Source organism: Solanum verrucosum, unplaced genomic scaffold (assembly GCF_900185275.1).
Source record: "Solanum verrucosum unplaced genomic scaffold, falcon-dt-bn FXZP01000229.1, whole genome shotgun sequence".
Taxonomy (NCBI): Eukaryota; Viridiplantae; Streptophyta; class Magnoliopsida; order Solanales; family Solanaceae; genus Solanum; species Solanum verrucosum.
The window spans coordinates 238,358-263,949 of record NW_026020011.1 but is presented as its reverse complement, the minus strand read 5'-3'; the positions used below and the strand labels follow the sequence as shown (position 1 = coordinate 263,949).

General features: G+C 32.5%; 2 protein-coding genes across 2 annotated transcripts; both read left to right on the top strand.

The window, feature by feature from the left end:
• Positions 1 to 1,761: 1,761 nt before the first annotated feature.
• On the top strand, positions 1,762 to 2,968 carry LOC125820248 (delta(12)-fatty-acid desaturase FAD2-like). Its single transcript, XM_049499686.1, has one exon. The coding sequence runs from the start codon at positions 1,786 to 1,788 to the stop codon at positions 2,938 to 2,940; it is 1,155 nt and encodes a 384-aa protein (XP_049355643.1). The 5' UTR covers positions 1,762 to 1,785; the 3' UTR covers positions 2,941 to 2,968.
• Positions 2,969 to 20,705: 17,737 nt separating this feature from the next.
• On the top strand, positions 20,706 to 22,147 carry LOC125820249 (delta(12)-fatty-acid desaturase FAD2-like). The gene is made up of 2 exons (XM_049499687.1): positions 20,706 to 20,736; positions 20,845 to 22,147. The coding sequence occupies exon 2, from the start codon at positions 20,849 to 20,851 to the stop codon at positions 21,983 to 21,985; it is 1,137 nt and encodes a 378-aa protein (XP_049355644.1). The 5' UTR covers positions 20,706 to 20,736; positions 20,845 to 20,848; the 3' UTR covers positions 21,986 to 22,147.
• Positions 22,148 to 25,592: the final 3,445 nt, after the last annotated feature.

Below are 25,592 nucleotides of genomic sequence, written 5' to 3'. Positions count from 1 at the left end.
AACCTTTTTTTGCTTTAAATCATATATTTTTTATTATTGGTGTAATGATATTTCTCAAAAAAAATAATTATAATAGTTTTTTCTTCATTATTGATTATTACTAAATACTTATCTCAAATAAAAATCATAAAAAAATTTCTATATATTATACGCTATTTATTAAAATTTATTTGTAAACCATTGAAAGTTTTACTTTTACTTATTTTCTTAGTAATTATAAAACTGAATATACATGAAACTATGCACCGTAGATCCATGAGACTTACACCTCATGTCTCGGGGCTTACGTCTCGCCCCATATTACATAAAACTTCTCGCCTCATGGTCCTACCTTTTAAAACATTGCTTATTATAGTGTGGAAATTGCAACGTGATTAATGCAGCTTAATTCAGTGTGATTAGTCTCTTGCTTGACTATTATCGTTTTTACTTTTTACCATGCATGTACTTCCTCCGATTCAAAATAAATAAATTTTTGGGGTAACACACACCTTTTAAGAGAGTAAAAGTTGGTTAATGACATTAGTTAAAGAATAATTTATGAAGATTATCTTTTTACTTTTTCACAAACTATTCTTAAAGCTATAGATTGTTGGAAACCTCGTTATAGAAAAGGGATTAGAACTTTAAGAAAACCTGCACCCAAAATGTTTTAGGTGGAATGGTACTATAGTTTATAACATTCCAAATATGAAAAAAAATCAAATGTAAAAATTGACTAATGAGTTTATATTTTGTGAAAAAAGACCCCATTATTCTAATTTTTGCCCCCAAAGTAGTGAACTAACCAACTTCTGAACATCACAACAACGAGACCAACTAGGCGCTCGTGCTTCCAACCACGGGGCGTACTGGTGATTCGTACAACTGGATATATATGAAACTTGATAAGACTTTAACTTTAAATTAATTTGATTTTAAATCATGATTTTGTAACGGATCCAAAATATCTAAGTGAAAGCAAGAACTTGAGTGTACGAGAATATTTGTGTGGTGTATCTTAAATTTGAAATTTCAACGTCAACACTTGTGCAAGGACTTGAGAAAATAATAACATTCTCATTCTTCATTTGTAGTTGCCTTTCTTGACTTAAATTTAATTTCTCTGGTCTTTGTTTTATCTAACTGAGATCTAGTGTGATTAGACTATTGTCATATGTTGTAGTTTCCTTAAAATTTCAAATTTCATGGCAAGCTAGAGTGTTGGGAGGATGATTATTGGGTAACGTCAATATTCTGCCAATGGAGCGCCTCAAGTGATAGGTTCGGGATGACTCTAGTCAGAATCATGGTCATACATGACACTTGCTTAATGAGTTTGGTTAGAAAAAGTTGTGTCCTTACTATTATCGCTAGGTGTTGAGAGGGGGATTGGTGGGTCACACCAACACTCTGCCTATTGCAAACCTCAGGTGATCGGCTGGGGATAGCCCAAATCAAATTATGATCGAACATGACGCTTGCTTGATGGATATGAACTTAATTAAAATAATACTCCTTTCGTTCTAATTTGTTTGTGTTACTAGCTAGCCTTTTTAAAAAGAATGATTCTTTACTCTTTTTTAAATTCGTATCAATTTAAACTACAGACAAAAAAGTTAAAATTGAGGGAGTAAAACTTTCTACTATTACCTATAGTCAAACAAATGAAATTTTAAGAATAGAGTTAATCAAACCATTAGCCTCTTGTTCTCTACTTCTATAAAGAGAGAGGAAATGGGAGAGAGAAATCTCCAACCACTTCTTTGAGGTATTTCCTCCTCTTCTTCTTCTTTTATAGCAAAAATGGGAGGTGGTGGTAATATGTCTGCTCCAACAACTAAAACCAACCAAAAGAAAAATCCTCTCCCAAGAGCGCCAATTTCAAAGCCCCCTTTTACACTTAGTGACATCAAGAAAGCCATCCCTCCTCATTGCTTTGAGCGATCTCTTATTCGCTCATGCTACTATCTTGTGCATGATCTCATATTAATCTACATCTTCTATTACATCGCCGCCACTTACCTCCATGTCCTTCCATCTCCATACTCTTACCTAGCATGGTTCGCTTATTGGATCGTTCAAGGTTGTGTTTCCACAGGTATATGGGTCAATGCCCATGAATGTGGTCACCAGGCGTTTAGTCATTACCCGTGGATAAATGACACCGTTGGTTTTATCCTCCACTCAGCACTTTTAACACCATACTTTTCATGGAAATATAGTCATCGTCGTCACCACTCCAATACTGCTTCCCTTGAGAACGATGAAAACTATGTGCCCAAAACCAAATCCCAACTAAAATGGTTCACCAAAGCATACGCTAATAATCCAATAGGAAGATTATTCATACTTGTATTTACCCTTACCGTTGGCTTACCTTTATACTATGCCATAAATGTGGCAGGAAGACCTTATGATCGATTTGCAAGCCACTATAATCCATATAGCCCTATATATAATGATCGTGAAAGGCTACAAATTTACATTTCTGATGTAGGTGTAATTGCAACTAGTTATGTATTGTATCGCGTTGCATGCACACAAGGGCTAACTTGGCTTGTATGCATCTATGGGGTACCCCTCCTAATTGTGAACGGATTCATAGTGTTGATCACATTTTTGCACCATACACACTCTTCATTGCCACATTACGATTCACACGAGTGGAATTGGCTACGAGGAGCTCTAGCTACGGTAGATAGAGACTATGGTGTGTTAAATTACTTCTTCCACAACATTGCGGATACTCATGTTATGCATCATCTATTCTCATCGATTCCACATTACCATGCAATAGAGGCAACAAAAGCTATCAAGCCAGTATTAGGAGAATACTACCAATATGATGGTACCCCAATTTATAAGGCAATGTGGAGGGACTTCAAGGAGTGCATCTATGTTGAGAAAGATAAAGAATCTCAAGAAAAAGGTGTTTATTGGTACAAAAACAGTATTTGAAAATTTATTTACATGGAATAGTTAAACATTTTGGATTGTGTATTTTCATTACTTTGTATCTAGGTATTAATTCTGAACCAATCCTACCATGTGTCACTACTAGAAATAAAGATTTTTCGACAACAATAGTGGAAAATCTGTGTTATAGAGCATGATTTTTCCATCCATTCTCCACCAAATCAACTCATTGAAAAAATGCATTGTGAAAAATAGGTTCTCCTAAAATAGTAGGAAACTTCCTAATTTTTTTTGTACGAAAATAATATTATAATTTTTTCTCACCGATTCAATCAAAAAATACCATTGGAAATCCACTGAACATTTTTCAATGGAAATAGTAACTATTTAGTAGTGTGTATCTTAGGTTCTCATCACATGCTACACTAATGAACAATAGTACTACCAACATAGTTGTGGTTGTAACATCCGGCAATATGAAATAATTGAAGAGGCTTAGAATTGGAAATTTTCATTTTTTGGAAAGAATTTAAAGTTTTGGAAATTTTGGCTAAGTATGGAAAATGTGAAATTTTGGCCAACTTTGAACAGCCATAAATTCTATCTCAGGATGATTTAGGTGGAATTCCAGTTATGGTTGCAAAGTTCGTGGAACGACCTTTCCAACGCCGCCGAGTTTGCTCGATTCCGAGTTCGTATGAGGGAGTTATGACCTTCGAAAGTTGGGCAGTTGTCAAGGAGATCCGTCCGGGAATCATTAAGGGCATTTTAGTCTTTTCCCTAGCCAATTCTTTTGAGCTCATATTGTTGTATTAGGATGATCTTTGGATCATTTTTGTCCCATTTTTGGTAAGAGAAAGAGTTAGGGTTCTTGTGATTGAAGAAGAGAAGAAGGAGAAGAAGAAGAAGAGAAGAAAGAGGAGATTTGTCAAGACCATTGTGGAAATTCGTCGGGGGTGATCCCTATCAAGGTATGTGAGTTTTTCCGTGTGGGTTGATCCTTTCCCCCACACACCCCAAGTTTATTCCTTGCTTTGAGAAAAGATTGGGAGTTTGTTATTGAAGTGTTGAAGTTGTTAGTTGTTAGTTGTTGTTGAGGTTGTTGGTGGTGTTGTTGAATTTATTGTACGTTGTGAGACATGATTGGGTCGTATATTTAAGTTGAAACCTATTGTATGTTGAGGGGATTATGATTCTAAGAGCTATGACCCTTTAGAGGTTGATCCACCATCGATTTGCAGAAGTTTCTGGGCTGTCGATCCCCATCTACGGGATTGACCTACGGACCGTAGATAGATCAACGGTCAGTACTGGTCAACCGTCGATTGGGACAGAAGTTGGGGTTATGGGGCGTCGATCTACGGTCGCGACCGACGGTCCGTGACCTGACCTACGGACCGTAAGTCATGACCGTAGGCCAACACTTAGTCTTTTTCTTAAATGAAATTCTGGGGAAAATCTCTGACGCAATCTACGGACCTGCAGTACGGACCGTAGGTCCATCTACGGTCCGTCGATGGCGACCGTAAGTCCCATCTGTGTCACCAGAAATCTGAAGTCTCAGCCAAGTTTCCCCTCTTCTTTTCTCACTTTCTCATACATGTTTCAAAGTAATTTACCTATGTTTTATAGTTGTTTTCGACGTTCCAAAGTGCGTCTAAGCGTTCAAGAATCCTTCCATAACATGTGATCGAACACCTTGAATTCATAATTCCAATTCAAGGAAAGCTAGTTCCAAGTCAAGTGAAGTTTCAAGTCGAGTAAGAGTCTTAGTTTCAAGCTAAGTCATGAGTTTAAAGTTGAATTCTCTTCAAAAAAAAAAAAAAGTTATTAGGGAACTAAGTATTCCCAAAGGAGGTCGTAAATGCTATTATATTTGAATAAAAAGGGAATCATGTTTTCTTTCCCCAAAGGAGCCTTTGGGCTAAAGTTTTGAGTAATTATCTCAATCAAAGAAAGAAGTTATTTTAAAAGCATGAGCCAAAGTAATTTTGGGAGTAGTATTGAGCACCGAATTGGGGGACACGAGTTCATATTAACTCAACTCTCCCTAAGAACCATGCGCCAACATGGGACTTGTCGTATCATTCTTTTTAGATGATCACGCAAGATTAGGCTAGTGGATCCACTAAGCAAAAGTAAGGTCCTATATCGATGGCAAGGTATAGGATGGTCCTTTGGCAACGTGAGGTAAAACGTTGTATCATCACTAAGGCTCATAGTGGTGGTTGTCGGTTAAAGAACCTCCCACAAAAGCTGTTTTATGTTTATAAAAGAAAAGTGGAGTTTGTTGTCATTTTATCCTTAACGATCTAAGTTGTTTACATTCTTTTACAAGCTTTATATGTGTGGCTCGTGTCTTATTGCTTTACTTTGAGTCCAGTTATGTATATGAGTCGTTCAGAGTCAAGGTAAGTGATCTCTTGTTCCCTTTTCAAGCTTAAGTTGTTTTTAGCGGTCCAGCTCGCATACTCGTACATTCCATGTACTGATGCCAGTTGGCCTGCATCGTTTTATGATGCAGACGCAGGTACCCAGGATCAGCATCCTGCACGCCGTTGATCCAGTTGAGCACTCTAGAGTCAGTGGTGAGCCTCCTTGCTTCCAAAGGGCTCAGTTATTTTGTTCTCTTAGTTTTGTTTATTAGGGTGTTGTGGGGTCTGTCCCAACATCCATCTAAGTATTTTAGAGGCTTCATAGACAGTCAGTCCGTTAGTTTTGAGTCTCTTATCTATGTATATATGTAAGTATTCTATTTTGAGACTCGAGTTGCCTTTTTGGCCAGATATGTATCATTTAAGTTGTTTATGCCTCTGCATAGCATTGAGTTATTCTGTTGAGTAGGTTTCCGCTGAGTTAAGAAAGCCAGGCCAAGGGTTCGCTTGGGGCCAGCAATGGTTTCCGAGTGCCGGTCCCGCCCAGGGTGTAGGCTCGGGGCGTGACAGTGGTGCACTGGTGAGACTGTTTCACTCTTACAATCATTTTACAAGCAACTTCCAACATACGCGATCGAAAATACAAAAAAATTGTGTCTGAACTTACATAATTTCTCTAAATTAAAGTTTAGCATAATACAAGTATACCCCTAGACTAAGGTCCTATTACCGTCTAAACTTATCTTTTTGTAATTTTATACACCTTTTTGGCTTACATGGCACTCAAATACCTCCCACGCGCCTCAATTGTGTGGAGTCACGGAGCGTGCCACTTAAGCCAAAAGGTGTACAAAAAATACAAAAAAAGATGAATTAAGGGGAGTAATAAGACCTTAGTTTAGTTAAGGTGTATCTCTGAAATTTCGATAATAATCTAGGGGGTACTTGTGTCTTATCCCAACTTTAAATATTTGATATGTTATCAAACACATTGTCTAGGAAAATTATTACTTACCGACATATTATATGATGGGTACCGTATTCAACACAAAAATAAGAACAAATTAGAAAATAGAAAACTTATATGTATATAAACAAATATTCGAGACCACATAACTTATTGTGTGGTTAAGAAATTCAATCTTCTCACTGTATCTAAGGTTGTTGATTATTTCTTCCAGGATAAAATATATATATCTATTAAAGAAGTAGCAGTATCTTAAACTTCAATAACTTCAATGAACTCAATATTTAACAATAAAATTACACAAAGACTCGACTTAAAACTCTTTTATATATAGAAAACAAAGGATGGTAATATGAAAAGGTGATATTATGCTCTATCAAAAAAAGTCACAATCTATTAAAAAAATTACAACCTATCAAAAAAGTCACAATTCACGACCCATTGAATGTGAAAAGAGACTATTCATATTATCGCATCCGTTCTCTTGATGTCTTTTTAGGATAAACCCATCATTTTTCGTTCACACATTATACAACACAAGAAACATCTTTTCAGTACTGTGAAATCTCAGCAATGAAAGGAGAATAAAAAATCTCTGTTACAATCATACTATTTAAGGCATACTATTCACATATTTCCTCCGTTTTAAAAAGAATGATCTCTTTCCTTTTTAGTGTGTTTAAAAAAAATGACTTTTTTTTTTTTTTGGTAACATTTTAATTTCAGCTTTTCACGTGACATGTTTAGGGCCACAAGATTAAAGGACAATTTTGTACATTTGACATAACTTTAATTTAGTACCACAAGATTCAAAAGTCTTCTTTATTTTCTTAAACTCCGTGTCAAGTCAAATTAGACCATTCTTTGTGAAACGGAGGAAGTAATAAATATATTGTTCACCAGGTCCCTTGACAATATCATGAACAACAAAAATAATAATACTTGAAACGGAAAAGAGCCTAAAATATTCTTGAATTATGGCTTTTGATATAATAATATCGTTCGTTAAACTTTCAGGTCAAAAATGCTCATGACGTCAATTTTTTGCTTTAAATTTCCCTTATTTTTAACGATTCTATCTGAAAATATTATTACAAAATTCACTTATTACGTGGCACAATACTATTGGTTGATTTTAAAATAAATTAATTCATTAAATTTCAAACCCACAGCCCAAATCCACTTAATAACCTATACCCGAGTTTTTTGAGCCTTTTCCCTTGAAGAATTCTTTATTGACTTATATCAGTTTGTATGTTACTCCATATACTATAGATTATATACAATTCGTTGTATATTTTAAGTCAATAAATGTGTGTATTGAATAATTTTCGTTACCAACATGGGTTGTGGTGCACTGGTGGGAGGGCTTCACCCTTAACCAGAGGTCTCGGGTTCGAACGCTGAGTATGGAGAAAATAATGTTGGGAGCGCCACCCCCGAATGGGCCCTGCAGAGCGCGATCCGGATTTAGTCAGAGTTCCAATATGGATTTTGGACACCGGGTGGAAAATAAAAAAAAAAGAATAATTTTCGTTTACTTATATCACCTTATATATGTTATGGTTTGAACTATATATGATATAGATTGTATACAAGTCGTTGTATATTTTAAGTCAACAAATGTGTATAATTAAATAATATTTCATTGACTTTTATCAGTTTTGTATATGTTACAGTTTGAACTCCATATTATATAGATTGTATACAATTCGTTGTATATTTTAAGTGAACAATTATGTAAATTGAATAGTTTTCATTTACTTGTATCAGTTTGTAAATGTGACAGTTTGAACTTATATTATATAAATTGTATATGAAATATACAAATAACAAATCTTCATTATACAAATAGTTGTAACTGTATAACTATACAATATTTGTCTTGTAGAATTGTAATCATACAAATAGCATAACTAATTATTTATACATATGTTGGTTAATAATTATGTAATATATACAACTAACTAAAATTACAACTCATTTATTATGTCATATACAAATAGAAAAAATAGGAACACAAGGCTATACCGCATAATCTTCTGCTTCCTGTTGGTCCATTGTACCATAAGCATCTTCCACAATTATTTTTGTCATATATTCTTACTGGAAGATGTTTCTTGTACCTTTTTTTTTTCCAGGAAACATCAAATCAGAATCATGAACTCTTTTTTCCTCTTCTCTTTTTCTTTGGAGCTTTTAACCCCGTTCTAATGGGATCATCGTGAAACTTAGCTCTAATCTTCTCCTTTACTATGTTTGAATCAATAACTTTATATTTGACAATGGAACTTGCAATTCCTTCAAAATTTCGAGTTAATCCCAATGAAAAAGATGGACTTTCAACCGAATTTGTTGCATGCAAATGTATACCTCTAGTGATTCTCTTTGATGGAGAATGTTCCTCGATTTGAATTAGTGTGATGATTATATTGAAGGAATCAAGATTATGACTGTGGAACTACGAAACAATGGGGGAAATTGAAAAAATTATACAAATACAAACGAAAAAAAATGAATAAAGGTTACTTGGCATTGATTTTGCACGGTAGGAGGGTTGATTCAAAAAATTTAAATTTTTGAGTGATTTATGGGGGTTGAGAGATTTAAGGAGCAAATTAAGTGGGTGTGGTAAAGAGGGATAGTGGGTAAATTTGTATAAAAGGGGAAAAGGAATTTTACACGTTTTGATACAGAAAAAGTGGGACTCAGCTTAGCCATTTTCTTAAATAATAACCGTTTTTCATAATTAATTTAAATTATAGTCATGTAGCATAATTAACTATTAAATGTTAGTTTAGTTATGAAATTTTCCCTAAAAATGATTACATTACTATACATCCTTTTTTACCTATTTTCTATTATTCCCTACCATTTTAAAAAATTACAAAAATTCCTCTTTTTCATAATTTCTCTCACTTTTCCGGATACATCACTGTAAACTATTACCCCAAGATTTTTTTTCCTTTTCATGCCTAAAGTCACGTATCATCAATTATTGTAACATCTCGCACCTAGAAACGACTAGAAAGAGTTTAAAATCTGAAAATATTCATTTTAGGAAAGCATGTGGAAATCTGGAAATTTTTGTCCAAGTTAAGAAAGTGAGTTTTGGTCATTTTCAACCAACCATAACTCCTAGCTCAAGATGATTTAGGAGTATTTCTTGATATGGTTGGGAAGCCCTTGGGAATATCTTTCCAACGCCCCCGAGTTTGCAAGATTTCGACATCGTATGAGTGAGATATGCCTTTCGGAAGTTGGGCTGTTGGATTGAGGAAAGTCCCAATCCGGATTTAGGGAAGGGCAAAGTAGTCTTTTCTCTAATTAATTTCCTAATTCGTTTTTAGGGATTTATTGGGGTAAAAACAGAACGTAATTCAGTTTTGGAAAATTAGAATATGCTTAGGGCTTGGAGAAAAGAGAAAAGAAGAAAGAAAGGGAGAAAAGCCAAGATTTCGCCAAGAACGTCAAGCGTTTGGAGTGGAATTCATCGGGGGTGATCCCTATTAAGGTATATGAGATCTTTTAGTGATGGGTTAGTTCACCCACACACCAACTTGTTTCAATTCAGCGATTTTGGGTTGTTTACATGTTAAAAAGTGAAGTTCTTGAAGGACGTCGTTAAGTTCTTGATTGGTTGTGTTGTTGAAGTTTCTTGTTGATTGGATTCGTGTTTCCGGGTGGATTTTCGAGTTAGATCTGTTGTAAGTTGAGAGTACTTTTGATCCTAAAGGTTTGGGGAAAGAACCATGGAAGTTAGGAGGGTTTAGAGATGAAAAACGGAGAAGAAAATCGTCAAAAACCTAGGGAAGGGGGTGGGGCGTTGCGCCAGCCAGCGCTCCCCAAAAGGGGCTCTGAAGTGCATTCCTTGGGGTGACGCGCCAGCCAGCGCGCCCCAGCTGGTCCTCTGAAGTTTGAGGGTTGGCGCCCCGCGCCTCTCAGAGCGCCAGGGGACGTCAGTTCTCCCCATTCTCCCCCCACCTTTTCGTACTAATTCCTAAGTGATGTACCTATGTTTCCTAGTTGATTCTAACACTCTAAGGTACATCTAAACATCATGAAATCATCCATAAACATGAGATCATAAACCTTGAATCCATAATCCAATTCAAGGAAAGTTAAGATCAAAGTCAAAGAAGTTAAGAGTCAAGTCTAGAAGTTAAGAAGCAAGTCAAAGCAAAGTTTCTTAAAGATTTCAAGAGTCTTTAACAATGTTTTAACTTCGTTTTAAGACTCAAGTTTTCAAGTTAAGCAAAGAGTAAAGAGTTGAGTTCATTTCTCAAAAGTTATAAGGGAACTAAGTATTCCCTAAGAGTTTATAAATGTTTTTACACATTTGAGCAAGAAAAGGGAACATCGATTCCAAGAGAGCCTTTGGGCTAAGCTTTGAGTAATTATCTCAAATCAAAGAAAGAAAGTTGTTTAAAACACTTATGAGCTAAGTATATTTTGGGAGTAGTATTGAGCACCGATATAGGGATGCGAGTTCATATTAACTCAAGTCTTCATAAACCATGTAGTTATCATGGGTAGTAAATGATCATACTTTTTAGATGACTCCTTAAGATGCTTTTAGCATAGACTAGTGGATCCACTAAGTTAAGTAAGGTCCTATATCACGGCAAGGTATAGGATGGTCCTTGGGCAACATGAGGTGAAACATTGTATCATCACTTAGGCTCAAAGTGGTGGTTGTCGGTTAGAGAATCTCCCACAAAAGTTATATTACTTTTATATATACAAGTAAAGTTGAGTTTGTTATTGCTTTATCTTTAACGAACTAAGTTGTTTACACTGTTTTACAACCTTTATATATATATATATATATATATTGCATGTGTCTTATTGCTTTATATTGAGTTCAGTTATTCATGAGTTGTACAGAGTAAGTGTTCCTTCTTACTCCTTTCAAGCTTAAGTTGTTGTTTAGCATTCCAACTCGCATAATCGTACATTCAATGTACTGATGCCAGTTGGCCTGCATCTTATTATGATGCAGACGCAGGTAACCAGGATCAGCATCCAGTGCGTCGTTGATCTAGTCGAGCACTCCAGAGTCAATGGTGAGCCTCCTTGAATTCCGGAGGACTTTTTTATTTGCTTTCCTAGTTTTCTTTATTATGATGTTGTGGGGTCTGTCCCAACATCCATCACAGTATTATAGAAGCTTCGTAGACAGTTAGATAGTAGTTGAGTTTCTCATCTATGTATTTACAGATATTCTATTTTGAGACATAAGTTGCCATTTTGGCCAGATTTTATCATTTAAGCTGTTTTATGAACTTATATTGTGTTGAGTTAAGTCTTCCGCTGAGTTAAGTAGCCAGGCCAAGGGTTCGTTTGAGGCCAACAATGGTCTTCGAGTGCTATTCTCGTCCAGGGTGTAGGCTCGGGGAGTGACAATTATCTCCATCACTCTATTTTTGAATTTCAAATCTTCTCTTTCTGATTTATCAATTGCAAGTAATTAAGGAGATGTTATTCTTCATCTATTTTTTTCTTTCTCCATCATGAGGTAGTCAATTTTTTATTTATTTTTTTAGCTTTTTCATTTACAAATTTAATCGAAGAAGGATGCATCTTCAACTTCAAAATCGATTGTGGAAAAAATGTCCAAAAAATGGAGGAAAATGTTGAGTTGTTGGTGACTCTGGTTAGGGCTTTGGGTCGAGATCCATAGGTGACGCCATTGTTGAAAGTGAAAAAAAAAGATACGGGAGTTGATGTAGAGCAACAGAGAAAGCGTAGAAGGATTTCTTGATCATTTCTTTTCCTTTCAGCAAATCAGATTGTTGGCTTTTTTTGGATTTTTTGTTGTTCATCTTTTTTCTAATACATATGGTTAAGATCTTTTAATGTATCTAGTTGATTTTGATTCTTAAATTAATGTATAATTCATTCGTTTTACCTTTATGATACATTACAATTTTATCATGTACAATATATTGTTTTCAAATATTAGTTTTGATACATAACCCTAATTTAAGGAAACACAAATTAGTATGTATCATGTTCATAGTTATGTATTGGATACACAAATATTACAAAATTCGTTATCTTTTACTACCGACACATACACCCTGCCTTATTCAACTAGTAGAAGCCTATGTATCGGTAGACACTATCAAATATTACGTTGATACATAAACACTAATGTTTTATAACAAAATTAGTTTGTATCATATTTATAGTTATGTATATGACACATAACTTTGTTATGTGTGTAACATAGTTATGTATCAGATGTTGTGATGTATCGCATGTTGTTAAGTATCTGCAACACTGTTTTATCATATTCATAGTTTTTTTTTTTTATATGATACATAACTATATAAAATTGTCGACTTATTTTTTTTGGATCAGTTATGATTTGGGAGAGAATTTGAGAGAAGAAAATTTTGAAATTTGAATTGTTTGGAGCTGTTATTTGGGAGAGATTGACATCAATTTGATTTGCATGATTTGGGGAACTGGCATTTAATTTTATATTTAATTTCCTTTTTAATCTCAACAAACTAGTTGTATAATGTATCACAATTAATGTATCCGGATGAAACTTATGTATCCGGATGACTGATGTTTGAAGGGATTTTTGTAAAATAAAAAAAAGTAGGGATATAATGTAATTTAGGTCTTACACTATGAATTTATGTTAAGTTATACAATAATATATACATGAAAACTCGGCGGACATCCTTTTTTTAAATAAAATAAAATAAAAATCAGCCATAATTTTAACTATTAAATGGCAGTGCCCTTTATATAACCCAAAAAGAAACTTGTTACACATAACGGAGATACAGATGCAGCGCATCGCTTGAAATACCCATTTTAAATCACTTGAAATCTTCTTATTTTATTTTCCTGGTAATTAAATTAAGTTAACAAATATTTATTTATTTTTAAATTCGCCTTTTATTTAATTTTTTCTCAAACACAACGTAATATTTTTTTTAACTTCATTCATTGTATTTCTCTTTTTTTATTCTATTGATTTTATTTATTCTTTTAATTTTTTGTCTTCCCTTTTGATTTGATTTTAAATTTAATTTCAAATGTCTTGTATTTAAAATAAGTTAATTTTGGAGGATATCAAAATAAGTAAAGAAACCAAATAAAACATTAAAAAAAAAAGTTTAGAAGTCCACTTTTTAAATTTAAAAAATTATTATTTTTTTTTAAATATTTTTTTTAAAAATAATTAAAAGTGAAAAGATAAGAAATTAATAAAGAAAAAAGTTTAAAGCGAAAGGAGAATAAATATTTTATAAAGAAAAAAAATTTAATATATATAATTTTTTATTGTTAATAATTATGTGTACTAACTAATTCTAAAATGTCCAATTAAAAAAAGATATGTGTCTAAATATTGATTAGATTTTCTCTTCTCCTTCTTTGCCTCACTTACTTCCAAGAGAATAAGCATATTCTCGCCAAAAAAAATACAGGAAAAAATTATTTAGGAGATAATAAGTTTCTATTAAATTTAGATGTGTCCCTAAAATTTCGATAATAGTTCAAAAATATACATGTGCTTTATCTCCTTTTTCTCTACGGACATATTCACTACAGTGGTATATAATATGAGTTATGTTGGGATAAGTTATATTGGGATTAATTATGATGGGATAAGTTGTGTTGGATTATTTCTTATTGAGTGTTTGATTTGTTGTATTCAAAATAATATATATTGATAAATTTTAAGAAAAAAATGTTTGTTTACAAAATTACGCTTCACTTTATTTTACTTTTTTATATTTTCTTTGCAAGCTTTAGTTATTTATTTTTTAAAATAAAACTTTTATTTTATTTATCTTAAATATTTTTGTTTATGTATTCTCATGATAAATACCATATGTATTTAAAAATAAAAGCTTTTTTTCTTATTTAGCTTAAAAATAAAACTTCCCTCTTAAGTTTGTTAAAGAGAAGAAGATTTATGAGAAATCAAAATATAAATAAACATAAGAATTAGTCAAATAAAAAATCATAAATAAAAATTATATTTGTATAGGGTAATTTTTAATAGAATAATATGAATAATTATAATAAAAATAAGGAGTAGTGAATATTATTATACATGATATTAAAAATAATGTAAATACACATAAATGTGAAAAATGATGTATAAAAAGAGTTTAAAGGGATATATTTGTCATTTACCTATTTTATTCCGGGATTACTATACCATCCAATGTGAGAGATAACTTATCCCGGTACTAATTCATAATTCTGGGATAAGTTATCCCAAGCTTTACAACCAAACAAGAAAATAAAAGATACTTAAAATTTATCCTAGAATTAACTCCTCTTATCCATCACACCAAATGACCCTAAAGTCAAAAGAGGCAACTATAAAAGAATGTCAAGTCCATTTGCTTAGAAATTTCAAATGATAGTTACAACGCACAATTATGTCCATTTGCTTTGAATTTTCATTCTGAAGTTTACTCATTAAGTAAACGCATAAAAAATAATTACCAAACATTGTGCATTATCCACTCAAATAATTATCTTATATTGTATTGAATTCTATATATATAAAAAAAATCCTTCTTTCTTCATTTATTTTTGTCCAGTATATTAAAAATATTTTTTTTTTGTTTTTATTTATCACTTTTAGCATATCAAAAGAAAAATGTATTTTTTTTCATGTTTTTTCTTTAACATTAACTACTTCAATTCAAATCATTTCCCAAAATCTAAGACTACATATCAATTAATATGATAAAATTCATACGTCAATCATTATTTATTAAGAAATGTGTAAAATTCAAACTCGACAAGTAAAGTAAAAAAAAAATATTTTTTACTAAAAGATAGCATAAATGATAATACGATTTTATTATTTATTGAAACATAAATTACTTGCAGACTACTCATAAGTCTATCTCCAAGCTTTGGTTGGGTAGGCAAACTACAGTCTTGTGAAAGCCTCATAAAATAAATTCTTAAGATTTTAAAAATTCAAATGAGTCACTAAATCCAATTTTAAACGATCACAATTCCTAATAACATATAAAATGATAGGCGTAATACATAAATATGCACTTAACTTGGCCTTAGTTCATATTTATGCCCTCCAACTTTGGGTCTGCACAAGTAAGCACTTAAACTTGTATAAAGTTAAACAAATAGACATACACGTCTTATGTGGCATCCTACATGATAATTTTCATCTTATGTGGTGTCCTATGTGTAATATGTACGTCACGTAGGACACATGTTCAACTTTGCACAATTTAAAATGTCTACTTATGCACACCCAAAGTTAAAGGGCATAAATGTGAAAGGAAGTCAAGTTAAAGGACTGATTTATGTATTATGCCTAAAAAGATATATAGTGAATTATGTATTCAATAAAAGATGTTCGAATCTAATTTTTCAACGGTTCAAATCGTCTGGCATTACTTTTGTTCAAAAAAAAATTGGGATGTTGTTTACATTTTGTATTGTTCATAAGGCATACCATGGAAATTTCGAAAGAAAACAACAACACACGAAAGTCTAATTACAATTCTATTTAAGTGATTCTAAGTAATCATAGTGGATCTCTTGTATAAAGCAAAATCAGATAAAACAATGAGCTTAGTCAAGAAAGACAACGATGAAAGTAGAATAATGGAAATGTCATTGTTTTCTCAAGTGCTTGTACGAGTGTTTATGTGGAAATTTCAAACACATAAATATATCCTTTTCCTTTGAATTTTCATTGTAATGTCTACTCATTAAGTGAAAATTTGTACACAAAGTTATGAATGCATCCCTAAAGAATATTATAAGGCATAATATATAAATGCGGCATTTAATTTGGCTTTGCCAATTTTGGGTATGCATAATTAGTAGACATTTAAAACTTTTATAAAATTAAACAAGTAGACACACACGTCCTACATGACATATTAATTGTTAGGGTTTTGCCATGATTTTCTTACCTTATTTGAAATTTATTTTTCTCTTGAAGGAAAATCAAAGTATTACCATAAATGCTTTAACTTTTCCTAAAAGGAAATATAATTTTCTTCCATATTTAGTTTATTCTTTCGTTAGAGAAAAAGTTTGGAGATCTATAAATTGAAGATCCTTATTCTCATAACATAATACAATAAAATCATGTAGTCGTTTAGTGACTTTTGTTTATGAGGAGATTTTCTCTCTACAATTTTTATGTTTTTTATTAGTTTATAAATATGTAGGTCAATTAGTCATATCATATATTAGTATATATTTCTTTTAGTATATTTTATGTGTCGTCTAATTTATCTGCAACCGTATGATTTGCAATTGTAAACTTCAGCATGATGCCCTAATTACTTTTTAGCCCAACATTAATTACACGTTGGACGCCATGTACGTATGATGTGAATTGTCACATAGGACGTCATGTAGGACACATGTGTCTAATTCTTTAATTTTATACATGTTTAGGTACCTACTTGTGTACATCCAAAGTTGAAGGGTATAGATATTAATTGAAGCCAAGTTTAAGTGTCTACATTGTGCACATCTAAAGTTAGAGGATATAGATATCAGCTGAAGTCAAGTTAATTAAAGGACGCGTTTATAATTATGCCAAATTATAATGTTCTTTACCTTTATCATCGGTTAAAAGTCTTGCCATGGAAATTTCATAGTGGATCTCGTTTATAATCCTCTACATGGACAGCTCCTCTTAAAATTAATACAAAAGTAGATAAAACAAAGAGTAGAATCAAGAAAGACATCTACGAATTTTGAAGAATGAAAACTTTTTCCTATGTACCAAAAACAATAAATGAAGAATGCAAATGCTAAATCCTTGCACGAGTTTTGACCTAGAAATTTCAAATGAAAAATACAAAGCACAAATAATTGCTTCAACCATCATGGGTTAGGTATTCAGTGGAATAAACATAAATGTGCCCTTTACTTGGCTTCATACAACTATGTCCTTTAACTTTCTTCTTTTTGTTTTTTCATTCAGTATTCGTTATCGGCATTGGAGCTCGATTAAATCCAAATTTGCATCGAAAAGTGTCACATTAAGAGTGAAATACTCCCTAACAAAGGCGACTCTGTACCCAGAGGGACTCAAACCCGAGACCTCTGGTTAATGATAATGGAATACTTACATATAATTATGCCCTCAAACTTTGGATGTACACAAGTATACAATGAAATTTGTATAAAATTGAACAAGTAGACACACACGTCCAATGTGACATAGTACGATGCTACATAAAACATGAATTGTCATGTAGAATACCACGTAGAACATATATGTTTATTTATTCAACTTTATACACAAAGTACCTAGATTATGCGAGATTCCGCTTTTCTAGATACCCAACACCATTAAATTTCACTACCCAACCGCATCCACATCATAATTTTTGTTAGATTTGGATATTTTCATGTCTATTCACTTTAACCACCATCTCCCTATCCAACATAATGTACATTAAAAGCTTAAATCTGATAGAGATTTTTCAAATTCATAGATGTGCCTTTTAAGGTTTATATATTTATGCCTTCTAACTTTGTTCGTTTAGGTTTCTCATTTGGTGTTTGGTATCTGTATTAAAATTTGACTAAATTTAGATTTACACTGGAAAGTCTCACGTCAGAAGTAAAACACTCCCTAACAAAGGTGACTTCGTACTCAGGAGAACTCAAACCCGAGACCACCGATTAAGAATGAATTATAACTTATCTCGGGTTTTATCCTCCTCCAACTTTGGATGTGCACAAACAAATACTTGAACTTGTATAAAATTGAACAATTGTAGACACACACGTCTTACATAGCATAATACATATAAGACGTCGCATAAGACGAGAATTGTTATTTAGGATGCCATGTAGAATATATGTATCTATTTGTGCAACGTTATACAAATTTAAGTGCCTAAATTATGGAAAATTCAATTTTTCCGGATACTCTACACCATTCAATTTCACTACCCAACAGCATACAGATCATAAATTTTCTTAGGTTTGGATGTTTTCATGTCTATTCACTCTATATAAACCACCATCTCCCCATCCAATATAATGTACACTATAAACTTAAATCTGATAGAGACTTTTTAGATACATAAATATTTCTTTTAATTTACATATTTATGTCCTCTAATTTTTTATTTATTTTTATTTCTCATCCGATATTCGATATCTTCATTGGAGTCCGACTAAATTTGAATTTATGTAGGAAAGTCCTATATTGGAGGTAAAATGCTTCCTAACAAAGGCGACTTTGTACCTATTTGGGGGACTCGAACCCGAGACCTTTGATTAGGGATGAAGGAGTACTTACATCTGGTTATACCTCTAACTTTGGATGTGTGTACAAGTTCACACTTAAACTTATATAAAATTGAACAAGTAGACACACATGCCCTACGTGACATAATACACAAGACGCCACATAAAACGAGAATTGTCATGTAGAATGCCACGTAGGATATTTATGTCTGGTTATTTAACTTATACAAATTCTTAAATGTATTCACTCTAACCACCATATACCTATCCAACATAATGTACACTAAAAATTTAAATCTAATAGAGATTTTTCAAATACATCACTGCCATCAAATCAAGTAAAATTGTCATGATTCAAGAGTCTAGCATTTCATTGGTGAATCATAAATTTCAAATTTTGGTTGAAGATTTGAAATTTAACTAGTAACTCAAGAGAGAGCTGGAAACACTCCCGAGCTCCTCGGGATCCGTCTCAACCATCCAACTAAGTCATAAATCATGCTTCGAACTTCAAGAGCTGTACAGAACACAAATTCGAGTTCATTAACCTTATATATTGATTTTGGTAAAATCTTTCCGCATAGAAATTACTTTTAGTTCCGAATATATCTCATAAAATATTAGATATATTGATATTTCAAACTTCAGTTATTTTGTCACATATGTTTAAACTTAGATAAAAGTATCTGAAATTTATTTGTACAAGCAATTCACCATACTTCATATAATTAAATTTGCATTTTCATATGCAAATTTTTTAAAATTGCTTTAGTCATCGATATAACTTCTTTTTGGTTTCTACCAGTGTTCAATATCATATTGAAAAACCCGACTACTAAACTTCATAAAATTTGCTACTTCATAAATCATATGCAAATTTTTAAAATTGGTTCAATCATAGATATAACTTATTATTTTATTTTTTCACCTAAGTGTTCGATATCCACTTTGAAGCTGAATTAAATTCGAATATAACTTAATTATGGCTTAAATAAACTTGAGAATATGAGATTGTCTATCCATGCAATTTCATGCAGCCGCCAAGCATATATTATAGCCACTTTTGTTGACTATATAGTCTATATAATATAAGGATATAATTAATTTGGATAAAGATCTAAATGTGTACTTTGTTAAATATTATAGCCCTCGACTCGTTAGTTTTGTGAGGATATTAATTTAACTACCAATAAATTAGTTGACCAGACTATCATTTTCACTGTGAGTTTAATAACTCAATTCATAAATTGAGTTGAAAAACCAACCTCAGTCCTTAGAGGGTTGTGTGCTCATATGTGAAAGAACTTCACCAATTAATACCTTTACTTGTTAAAAAGATGAAATATATATTATTTTTTAAAAAAAAATTGTATACTCTATTGGTAATATTATTAGAAGTGTTGAAGTTGTTAGACTATTAAAAAATCATTATTTTCCAACTAAAATTTTATATTTAGTGACTATTTCCACATATATTTTGATTGAATCAGTGATAAAAAAAAAAAAAATTCCTTCTGAAATGTCACCACCCAACTGTAATAACCTTGAGTGACATTTTTGGAAATATTTTGAAAAATTACCTCTTTACCCCTCTCGATAGTTTCCCTGAGTCTCGTTGGATCAGCTTATGAGGTCAGTTTTGTAGCGGGATCGAAAAGTTAAATTTTTTGGAAGTTTTAAAGGTTGGAAGCTCCTAAGTCCATCAACGACTTTAGTCAACATCTGGAGCTACGAGTCTCAAAATGGAATTCTGTTAGTCTCATCAGCTCGGAAATGCGAATTGGTTTAAGAGTGTTGTTATCCTTAGTTTCAAAGTTTTTATGTGAATTACCTTTATGAACATTTTTACCCTTTCAACTTTAATACATTTGTTAGTTCTATCTGCTTTGGAATGCAAAATTTGGTCTAGGAGTGTTGTTATTCTCAGTTTCAAAGTTTTATGTGAATTTTATATATTATTATATACCGGGTAAAATGTGAAATAACCAATACATGAATACCTCTCCTAGAAAGGTATGGACTCATTGTGAATGATTATGATCTAGTTCATGATCTGGAATAGAGGGCGATCTGAAATAACTATACATAAATAACTTGGTAAAATAGCATGATAAAAACCTCGGTCAAAGTAGGTTGGCTGCTGGGTCCCATTCCCCTACATATATGCATTATATATAGAGAAACTTTGTTCACAATCTGAGAAAGTAAAACTCAAAAGACTTTTTTCTCTCTACTTTTGAATATATTGAGGTATTTCTTGTCAATAATTGTAGACTTTTTAGTTTAATAATATTTTTTTAGGGAGTGATATATTGTGTTATATTATACTAACTAACTAAAATAAATTATTGGATGCAGGAGGATGGGAGGTGGTGGTAATATGAGCAGTAAAATAGAAGAAAAGAAAAATGATGTTGCGAAAAGAGTTCCATCTTCAAAGCCGCCTTTTACAATTGGTGACATAAAGAGGGCTATCCCTCCCCACTGCTTTGAACGATCTCTTATTAAGTCGTTCTCGTATCTTATTCAGGATCTCATACTTGTCTCCATCTTTTACTACATTGCCAACACTTACTTTCACCTCATTCCATCCCCATATAGTTATGTAGCATGGACTACTTACTGGATTGCTCAAGGTTGTGTTGGGGAAGGAATATGGATCCTTGCTCATGAATGTGGACACCATGGCTTCAGTGATTACCAATGGGTAGATGACACCGTTGGTCTTATCCTACACTCTGCACTTTTAACACCATACTTTGCATGGAAACATAGTCATCGTCGTCACCATTCCAACACTGCTTCCATTGAGAATGATGAAGTCTACAAACCAAGAATTAAATCAAAACTAAGATGGTACTACAAATACTTGAATAATCCACTAGGAAGACTACTCATACTTGCCTTCACCCTTACTTTTGCATGGCCTTTGTACTTGCTCTTCAATGTCTCAGGAAAAAAATATGACCGTTTTGCAAGTCACTATTATCCATATAGCCCAATATATAGTGATCGTGAGAGACTACAAATCTACATTTCAGATGCAGGTGTCATTGCAACAACTTATTTGTTGTATCGCGCTACTATGATAAAAGGCCTAGCTTGGGTTTTTTGCATCTATGGGGTACCCCTTCTTATTGTGAATGGGCTTGTAGTGTTTATCACTCTTTTGCACCACACTCACTCTTCATTGCCACATTATGATTCAACTGAGTGGGATTTTCTAAGGGGAGCTTTAGCTACAGTAGATAGAGACTATGGTTTCTTAAATAAGGTGTTTCACAATGTTACTGATACACATGTTTTGCATCATATATTTCCATACATATCACATCACCATGCAGTTGAGGCAACAAAAGCTATCAAACCATTGTTGGGAGAATACTATAAATTTGATGATACACCAATTTTAAAGGCAATGTGGAGGGATATAAATGAGTGCATCTTTGTGGAGAAAGAAAAGGATAAGGGTATTTATTGGTACAAGAACAAGATTTGAAACAACAATTCCTACCTTAAATGCTAAACCTAAGTACGTGGTTCTACTAATGTGTGCTTTTCTTGTATTATTGTACTACTAATGTTTGTTTTAGTTGTCACTACTGTATTGTTAAATCCGTTGTTATGTAATAAAATAAACATCTATCTTTGTGACAATCAATTTGGTGTGAATGAATGATTGATGCCCTTATCAGTTTGTTGGTCTTGTTCTTATTTTTGAATACTTTTGGATGCCCTTATCCATGTGATGCCTTGTTGAACTTGCAGTTGCTAGTGTATGTATTGTGTATAAAATATGAAAAAAAATAGTTTTATTCGTATCGAACAATATGTGATGCTTCATTTACATCTGAATTTTCTTGGAGAGTGTTTTTTAGGCATAATACATAAATATATCCTTTAACTTGGCATTAACTCACATTTATGCCCTCCAACTTTGAGTGTGCTCAAGTAGACACTTAATATTATATAAAATTGAACAAATAGACACATACGTCCTTTAACTTGGCATTAACTCACATTTATGCCCTCCAACTTTGAGTGTGCTCAAGTAGACACTTAAAATTATATAAAATTGAACAAATAGACACATATGTCCTATGTGGGAACCTACATGACAATTTTCATCCTACGTGGTGTCCTATGTGTATTATGTCACACATATGACTCATGTGTATACTTGTTTAATTTTATACAAGTTAAAATATTTACTTGTACACACCCAAAGTTGAAGGGCATAAATGTAAAATGCGACCAAGTTAAAAGGCACATTAATGTAATATGCTTTTTTTTTTTTGGGATCCTTCCAATCTTGAATGACATATCTAACACATGCTGCTATTGACAAATAGAGTTAGGTTACGTTAACTTAATGAGTAAACATCAAAATGAAAATTCAAGTGAAAGATACACATTTGTATGTTGTATCTTTCATTTGAGATACAACTATAACATAATTTCCATTCATAGATGTCTTTCTTGACTCTTCTCATTTGTTTTTATCTATGATAAGGAGTCACTGATAGAGAGATTAACATCAAACTGTAATCAGACTTTAAGTTTTATGTGTTGTTGTTTTCTTTTGATATTTCCATGATATTTTTCTTTAGGAATGGATACATAACTTTACGTACAAAAGTTCAAATTTAATAATTTGAAGCATCGTCGAAAGCTTGACTTTTAAAATCTTTCATGTGATAATTAGTAATTTACCACATAACTCTTTACATCTTAGGAATATGTATTTTTAGCGATAATTAACATTTTTTGTATATGTCTCTAAAGCCTTTAGCGATATTGGATTCAATCGCAATTAACTAATATTGATAAATGCTTTAATACTTTTTGTTAATGTGTATATTTATTACTGCTAAAAGGTGTTATTGTAGTGTTGGTTCAAGGGTTTTTCTTAGACCTTACATCACTTTCAATACACCCGTAACGTGCACTTATTAAAATATTACTTTGTAACAAAACTTTACACAAGACTTTGGTTTGCCTATAGCATTAAAAATATTATTAAGTCTAATTCACTTAAATTAAATAAATCAAATATATTGTGCATGAGACCCTTTTTATATTAAATATATAGATTACTTTTATATTACACATATTACCCCCTCTCCCTCCCCATTCTAGCTCTTTCTTAAACTTTGTGCTTAGTCCGAGCTCTTTGTTAAAAAATCATTTTCAGAATTTAATTTGACATAAAGACACGGTCTTGAAAAATTGATAAAATAAACACTTTTTACGATAACATCATTTTAAGTACAAAAGCTATGAACCCTAGCGCCAAAGTCTTAAATAATATAAAATACTCTCTACCCCACCTCCTAACGAATTACTAGTGAATTTGTCCATCCACAAAAATATTACCCCTCAACTTTAAGATTTATAGCGAATATACACACTTTATTAAAAAAAGTGGTGAAATGCATATTTTATCTTTTCTTTTAATAAACTGATTTAAAAGAAAATAATTCAAAAATAGTTTTTTAATTCCAAAAATATCACGTGGTACCTCACACATTTTTTTATCCCTCCAGATTTGATCCAAATAAATATTCAGCCCCTCAATCATAAAATGGGTTTGAGTCGGGACTGAGAGATGGAGAGAGGAGAGAGGCGAACAATGAAGGAAAGAGGTGAGTGAGAGAATCGGATACATGCAATCCACTTGGATACACTGTATGTAGAACAAATTACACCAAAATTTTGACCTCATGTATCTGTGATACATGTATCTGAACGCATCAAATACATGTATCCAAAGTCCAAATTCTGGTAAGCTTCATAACACTGGAAACTCGCATGAAAGGAAGTAACTTGTTCGTACTATTGAGATTTGTGTTGTTTGTCCCCCAAAAAGTGTGAAGTAATTTATCAAAGTCACGTAACATTTTGGAATTAAAAAAAATCAAATTTAGATTAGTTTTTAAATATTTAGTTTGTTAACGAAATAAGTAAATATACATCACTTGTAATTAGATTATGGAGGTATTTGTCACGACCCGAGTCTACACCCTGGATGTGGCCGACACTCGAGAACCATTGATGGTCCCCAAGCGAACCCTCATCCTGGCTGACTACAAGCAGAAGACTAACTAAAGCATACAAAAGCTTAAAACTGAATAAAAATTCATGAAACTCAATTACAAAGCTTTAACTCAAATGAAAAACTCTGAATAAAAATAAATTATTTAACTGGCCATAAAATAGGCAACTTAAGTCTTTAAACATTTAACAAAATAAATGAACAGACTTCGGAAACTCTACTGTCTATCTATTAAGCCTCTAAATGACAAAGATGGAAGTCGGGACAAGACCCACGACATCCTAACAACTGATATAACTGAAAGTAAAACTGGAACCCTCCGAAAGCAAGGAGGCTCACCATAACTAACTCGAACTCCATGTGGTATCAACGAAGCTCCTGTTGATGACCCTGAATACTTGTATCTGCATCATAAAACGATGCAGGCCAAATGCCTCAGTACGTGGAATGTACGAGCATATAAGGGGAATTCTAAAGCATAACATAAGCTTGAACTTGATAAAAAGGAAACATACTTACCTCTTATCAAACTGACTCAACCCAAGGAATACTCAAACTTACTCAACCCAGAAGTACTCAAGGATAAGATACTCAACTCAGTAATAAGGTTCTCAACTCAGTAATGGGACACTTGACTCTGGGTAATCAAACTCTGGATACTCAACTCAATATAAGCCAACAATAAGAGATGCAATATATGGAAAACTTTTAAAACAGTAGAAAACAACTCAATGTATTTAAGAATACAATATACTCAGTTTGTATGCAAGGATACAAAATAAACTATGTTTGTATATGAAAATACAAAATAAATTATGTGTATATAAAAATACAAAATATCTATGTGGGAGTTTCTCTAACCGACAATCATCACTATGAGTTATGTGATAATACAGTGTCTCGCCCACGTTGCCAGAATTGTCCTATACTTTGTCAGGGTATAAGACCTCTCAACTAAGTGGATTCACTAGTCTATGCTAAAAAGCATTAAGGAATCATCTAAAAAGTACGACCCTTTCTACCCATGTTGGCTACATAGTTTATGGTGACT